Below are 7822 nucleotides of genomic sequence, written 5' to 3' on the forward strand. Positions count from 1 at the left end.
TTATTTTGGTATATTTTTACATGTCTTCTTATTATGTCCTCTTTGTTTGCATCTTCCACACTGATTTGTCTTCTTTATTTCATTTGGTGCCGTGATTCTTCTTTTCTTTGGTCTTCCTGCTGGAATTGCTCCTATTGGCGGAAGAACTTCCATACTTTCAACATTGGCAGGTAAATCCCAATTATTTTGGCTAGGCATTGGATAGACAACTCCTTCATATGTGGCAAGCATATTTTCTTTAGTGAAAAAGTCTGAGCAGTATTGATATGGTTCTTGGTGTAGTTTGCTTAATATAGCAATAGCATGTGGACATGGCATTTCATCCAATTGAAATCTGCAGCATGTGCATGTTCTTTCATTAAGTTTTACTATAAAGGTTTTATCACCATCTTCCACACTGTGCAAACCTCTAACAGATGTTGAAGCCTGTTGTGAAAAACATATATTTGACAGTTAACTTACCATTAGGCAACTCTTAGAAAACAGTTAGCTAATATAGTATAGTTGAAATTAAAATGTACTTTAATTGAAAATTTACCTTCATTCTTAAAGATGATGCATAGTGATTTCTGAGTTCATGTTCTGCTTTGTTTGTCAGCTTAGTAAATGTACAAATTGCAATATTTCTGTTAGCATAACTCCATTCTTGCATCAAACGCCTCAAACTTTCAAGGAGCGTTGTTATTGGTAATTCCCTAGCTGCTTTGATTGCTGCATTCAAAGACTCGGCGATATTCGATGTCATTGTCGAGTACCTAATATTTTATAAATTATGATCAAACTTGTTGTAATTTATATAACAAACATACAGTAAATATAAAGGAAACTGTCAGTTAACTATATAAAGAATAGTCATATCAAACTTATAAAGAATTATCAGTTAACTAATATAATTTTTTTTAGTCATACCTATTAGCTTTACAATGTGCTCTTGCCCACTTCTCGATCCCAATATCTGTTAGGTACTTTCGAATTCCGGCATTAATGGCATCAAGCTCTTTCATGTAGTAGTCAAATCCCTTAGTTGTGTATGATCTTGCAGCTCCATAGAAACAGTCTCTCAATGTATCCGGATCGTGTTTGAACTTTGATTTGATGTTACTTAGCAAATGGTACATACATATTGCATGACTTGCTTCAGGAAAAACCTTTTTGACCCCATTCAATATACTCAAATGCCTATCTGAAACAATACACAGCCCATTTCTTCCACCAAATGCTTCTTTCAATTTAAAAAAAAAATATTCCCAGGAATCATCATTTTCGGAATCAACAACTGCAAAAGCAAGGGGGAAAATCTTACCATTTCCGTCCTGTGTACTTGCTGTTATTAATGTTCCACCGTAGTTCGACTTCAAAAATGTTCCATCTACTACAATTATTGGTCTACAGTATCTCCAACCTTTAATAGAAGCATCTAGAGCCATAAACATATATTCAAATTTGTTTTCATCAGTTGTATGAAGATCTACAACTGACCCTGGATTAGTTTGTAGAAGCATGTGCAAATATCCAGGCAAAATTGAATACGAGTCGCGCGGACTACCTCTAATTTGGTTTAGTGCCTTTACTTTTGACCTCCATGCCCTATTGTAACTCAAAACAATCCCAAAATCTCTCTGAATATCTGCAATAATATCAGCTGGAGTATAGATTGTTTTTATATCCAAGAACTTCATTTTTATATGTTCCCCTATTATTGAAGCTGTTGCTTGCCTTTTGTCATCCATTCTTATATTTGGTGGGCATGTGTGGATGTTTATCATTCTTCTAATCACAAACATATTTGTCTTTCCATCTCTTGAAGCTCTCACTGTCCACCTGCAATCTTCATCAATGCAAATGACTATATATTCTCTTTTGCAAGACTTACTAACTTTATACTGAAATTGGTTAGCAATCGTGTAGAAACAGAAACTTGTCTTCATAGTTTCTTTGTCTTTGAAGATCTGTCCAACATAGATTTCTGTTATTTTTGGATCAGTGACGATGTTGATTTCTTGTGGTTTACTTTCAGCTTCCTCATCTTCTTTTCTTGTCTGGTTGTATAATATTTCTGCATATTTTATAATATCAATTGCAGTGCCACTACTAGACGTTGTATCCACAAATTGTTCTTTAATAATTCCAATAGAAGCTTCACTGTTGATATTTTGTATTTGTGGCTGACCTTCAAATTTGTTTGTTGTAACACATAATGGAAAACTGGTTACTCGCGGTTCATCTTTTTTCATTTCAATGTAGAATTGCAGGCTGACATTATCTTCAATTTGTAAAGTTTGGTAGTTGCTTTCTAACTGAAATCTGATTTCCATTTTGGTTTCCCAACTGTTTACCTCTAGTTTACCTGCTATCAATTCCTTAATTTCTTCAAAGGTTGTGTTTTCCCTTATCAGTATTCCTTTCATCTTGTAGTTGGAGTAATTAAAATGCTCATCCCATACTCCATCATAGTGCACAAGAGCCTTCAGTGTTCCTTTTGCTGCATTTTAATGATTTAACATTAGTAACACATATTAAACCATTAGTAAACTATAAACAGAATAACCATTAATACTACTATAACAGCTTTATAAAACTAAAAGTACACTAACTATCACAAACTTGAATGTATATTCATTCAATCTATTAGTAGAGCCTTATTTACTATTTAGTAAACTATAACACATCATTAAACATTAAAACTACAATAACTCCTTTATCAACCTAAAAATACACTAACTATCACAAAATTGAATGAATATTCATTCAAACAATTAGTAGAACCTTATTAACCATTTAGCAAACTATAACATATCATTAAACATTAAAACTACAATAACAGCTTTATCAAACTAAAAATACACTAAGTATCACATAATTGAATGAATGTTCATTCAAACTATTAGTAGAACCTTATTAACCATTTAGCAAACTATAACACATCAATAATCATTAAAACTACAATAACAGCTTTAGTAAATTCAAAAATCACTAACTATCACAAAATTGAATGAATTATCAATTAAGAACTGCAAAAAAAAAAAATTCAATGTATCCAGTTATAAAATCATTCAATTTAAATTTGAAAACAGAAACCTATTTATGCGATATATCAGATATAACAGTTGAATTTGAGTCGCGATTTATCAATTTCAAAATTGATAAAGAATGAATTGAATTTGAGTCGCGATTGATCAATTTCAAAATTGAAAAAGAATTTATTGAATTCGAGTCGCGATTGATCAGAGACTAACCTGAATCACTTAGTAAACTCATATCAGCTGTGATTCCTCGATTTTTATCTTGAATCGCGTACTGCGTTTGATTTTGTTGGAATCGTCTCTGAATTACTGATTATGAATGGAAACTGTAAGTTTGATCTTGAGAGAATCTTGCGACATGGAGATTGATTCAATTTTGGAAGAGAACAGCTCCTATTTAAGAGAGTCGTAATTTGGCAAATCAGGAAGCTTATTTATTATAAGAAACTTATGACAAACGGTATTATGGTTAGCATTAAATTGTTGTGGTAGCCGTGAGATTATTTAGCCGTTTTAGGTGTATTTGTCTAAAAAACTCTATTATATAAACATGACATGACACAACCAATGCATGTGATAAACACTTTCTATTTGAGCGGAATGCAGAGGCTCTAAATGCGCTAGTGATTTGAAACAATACAAATTTCTCTTTATTCTATTGTGCCTAAGGTTAAAATATACCCCATTACTTAACTATAAAAAAATTCGACCAAGTTCTTTTAAAGTCCACGTCAAAATGGGTCGAAGTTTAAGAACCGGATCTATAAGGATGACCCATTACAAATACTCTGATAGGTATACATATTTCAATATTTGTATTAAAAGTCATCTAATCGAGAAGAGTATTCTATGCTTTAGAAAAATTCATCTTCATATTCTCCGATAAATTTCTGTCTTAAAAAGACTTATAGTACTCATAAAATTCTTTTACAATTTCGAATTAAAGTGCAATCTTATCATGACTCCACTAGATATGTCTAATGTACCTCTATTCAAAGTGAAATTAAAGGAAAGAAACAAACCACAACCAAAAAAACTCATTTTTCTCTCTCATCTCTCTAAACTCTCTTTTTCTTTTCAGAAACTCTAGCCGCAACAAGAGGGAGGTGATTTTGGCCATTTTTTGGTTCAAAATCACCTCCCTACCTTCTCATTTTCTGTTCAAATCTCGTATTTAGTTTATTTTCCGTTAATAATCACAGATCTGAGATCTGTTGGTATTTTTATTTCTTCCTTTATGGATGTTTTGTCTTCTTTTATGGAGTTCTGCCTCTTACCCTTTATGGGTTCTGCTATTTCCTTGATGGAATTATCTATGGAGCGTAGATCTGAAGTGCTATCAGTAGAAATCTTATTTCTAATATTCTCTCAATCGGACTCATTCAAAGACCAAAGAGTCGATTTCTGGTTTAAAATAACCTTCGAGTGGAGTGGGCGGATCGCCGAGTTGCATATTCAAAGAGTTCCGTCAATGCGATTGAAGAAATTAGATATGATTTTCTGTTATTTTACTGATGTTCTATTATTGTACTTTTTGAATGTATTGATTTGTTCAATATTTGATCAAGTTGTATTTTTATTTCCCTATTACTGAAATTTTCATTATTCTAAAAAAAAAAGTGAAATTAAAGGAATTGAATGATTAATATTGAAAATTTGCATGGATTAAGAAATGGCTAGCAAATATTCGAGGAGAATTAAGAGATTTGGCAAACAAGTAATTAGAGAGGTTTAATGTAAATTATCATCCATATTCACTTACATCATATTATAAATTTTTATTAACAAATAAGTTTTAATACATCTACTCCAAAATTAGGATTTGTTAATAAGCTCATCCAAACCACAAGAGTTTTTCTAACTATAGTCACTCGATAATGTGAAACACTTAAAATTTCAAGCTAACAATGAAATGAGATGCACACTCCAACTATTAATCAAAATTTGAGACAACATAATTAAGTTCAAGAATTAGCGAGATTATATGGAGTTACCATCTAGTGAGACCGAGACACCTATTTTATTTTTGGCCAGTGATTAATTCCATCATGAATTACTAGTTACCACAGTCTACACTAATTAGAGATAGAGGTTGATACCATTATTTCATAATTTATATACATATTTTTAAATTTTACTATTCTCCTAATCTATCCTAATTATTCATACATGCATGCGATTCGAAAGCTTATAAACATTTAATTATATATTCATAGTAATAATTCACCCCTTGTTGGACTAAGTTCTTTTAACCTCTCCAATTTGACTTCGAAAACCAATTAAAAAGTTTCAATATTATTTTTTAGTGTGTACGAATATATTAAAATACTCACCAGTCAATTCAGAGTCTTTTAGTAAAAATTGAGTTTTTGATTTTAAAAAGAAGTAGAAACTTTTTTCCTCTAGCGATTCACCTGAAGAGGACGCAATACATATTTATAAAGAGCACGACTTAGCATTTGGCAAAACCCATGACTATGAAGAATTTTTCGAGGATGTGACTCTTATGACTATTGTATGTCCAACACATACACACATATATATATATATATATATATATATTTATAAGCCTCAATAGATGACTACCGTATGTTAGAAAACAGTTGAAGGACTAACAAAAACACATGACGCGTGCACAACATGTTGGTAAAAGTTGCAAGCATACGGTATCGCCTCAAGTAATAAAGTGGACTATAAAGTTCGGTCGAACCCGCGAGGACAATAGGACTAATCTCTAAGATCACAATGTTTTCATTAGACTAAATCTCTAAGATCAACAGTAATAAGAAAGAAAAGGTTAGCATAAATGGAAAATTATTGGAGAAGAGTGATGACATTGAAAGAATATTTAGATATGAGCAACAGCAAAAGGGTTAGCATAAAAAATTCAATCTCTAAGATCACAATGTTTTCATTAGGGAGAAAGTAAAAATTGTCCTAAAATAATGGAATAACATAAGTCAGCGAGTCTGCTAATTTAGTCGACATTTCTCTTAAAAGCAGTTCGGCAAAGATAAAGCAGCAACTAATGCAGTCATGGTGTTTGATTTAATGCCTGACTGAAAAATTAAAATCTAAAATGGATTGATCAGTGATTTTTTAAGTTAAAAAAAAACGTGTGTGTAATTTTTTTTTTTGTGAGTTAATTTGCCCACCCCTAATATGAAAGATTTGTCAGAAAGGATGAATATTTTTTCTTGCAAAACAAAATCATATGACTACGATTTATCTCAAGAACAGCATGCATGGCTAATTATTCCCCATCTCCCATGAAATGATGAATCAAAGATATGTAGCAAAATTCTTACAAACTATATGAAGAACAAAATTAGGTTATTGTTGTTCATCTATGAAATAAAATGAAACAAAAATTAATTAGAAGCATCAAAGATAAACGTTAAGGAATTAAGAGGAGAGGATCCGAACAGACACAGAAAAAACAATTAATCATAACTCAATTTTACGATTAAAAAATTAAGATTAAAAGACCAGAGTTCAACCCAGTCCTCCAGCAACCTCCATGCATGGAGTCACTGAAGTTCGTAAGAATTTTGCATTACCAATTGATTCAGCGCACAGAGCCAGAATCTTCAAACCATCGTCATCACCAGTCGTTCCAATCATCAGAGACCATCTAACCTTACCAAATCCAACATCTGTAACGCCGTTGTAGCCTCCGTATCCGGCAGTATATTATCCAGACTAGCCATGGGTGCAATTTGTGACCTAATCAGACCAAAAATGGTCTTTCCTTTGGCACCACCAGCTTTTGCATGGCATTTGTGTCTGATAGGGTTTTGTTTGGCTACATTTTTGTCATGTCAATATTGGACAAAGATGACGTTTAACGGCAAGATTGTAGGGTTTGTAAATGGGTGTGGTGGTGGATAGGGTGATATTGATGCATGCATACAATTTTGCTTTTCCAGGAAAGTTTTATGGAATTAATTAAGTGCTTATATTATCTAATTTACGTTGTTGGTATGTTTTCATATTTTAGTAATTTCATCGCCAAAATAAGCAAAACCCTAAATTGATCTCCCGCCCTTTCGAAAAGGTACGAATTATACATTGCATCTGTTGAGATTGATAAGAAACTGCCCACTTCACAACCCTATATAACTGCTTCAATGGCCGCTTCAGATTATTGCATCACCAACAAACACACTGATAAGCAACTCTTAGTCAATTCTTTGTCTTCAGTTTCTCAAAACCCATTTTCCATAATGGCCAACTCTTCTGGAGAAAATTCTCCCAACAGTTCTCCCAACCACAGTGATCAGGCTGCACCTATGCCTACTCCTGCGCCTGCGCCTGCTCCGGCACCAGTTCCGGCTCGAGTTCGGACACTTCATGTTGGAGAAGGATCCTCTTCGGTTCCTATTGTTGCTGGCCAGGAATTATTCGAAGGGTTTTCATCTTCTTCGTCTTCTTCTTCGTCACCATCACCCGCAACAACTCCGCCTCGTAGGGTTGTTCAGATTTCCCTTGGAGGAAGCGGTGCAAATCGTGGGGATGGAGAGAAAGAAATGAATAAAGCATTGGCATTAGCAGCCAAAAAAGATGACAATGTTGCTACTCAAGGCGCTGACGTCAATAGGAAGAAGAGAGAAATGGATGCTCCTAAGTCGGAGCCAATCTGTTCATTATGTGGCAAAAGATTTGCTTCTTGGAAAGGAGTTTTTGGGCATCTCCGTGCCCACCCCGAACGCGACTGGCGTGGTGCTTTTCCACCACCTAAAGCTGTTACGGGGACATGGTCTCCAATCAAAATGTCAGGCCCTGATGATCATCAGGCT

The 7822-nt window shown here is 33.6% G+C and overlaps 1 protein-coding gene across 1 annotated transcript; it reads right to left on the bottom strand.

Moving 5' to 3' along the window:
- Positions 1–6733, bottom strand: LOC126678532 (uncharacterized). Its single transcript, XM_056105526.1, has 7 exons — positions 6668–6733; positions 2979–3011; positions 2895–2914; positions 2776–2786; positions 910–2482; positions 539–755; positions 1–426 (listed from the first exon to the last, which is right to left on the bottom strand). The coding sequence occupies exons 1-7, from the start codon at positions 6731–6733 to the stop codon at positions 1–3; spliced, it is 2346 nt and encodes a 781-aa protein (XP_055961501.1).
- Positions 6734–7822: the final 1089 nt, after the last annotated feature.

The sequence above is a fragment of the Mercurialis annua genome, linkage group LG4, assembly GCF_937616625.2.
Source record: "Mercurialis annua linkage group LG4, ddMerAnnu1.2, whole genome shotgun sequence".
Lineage (NCBI taxonomy): Eukaryota > Viridiplantae > Streptophyta > Magnoliopsida > Malpighiales > Euphorbiaceae > Mercurialis > Mercurialis annua.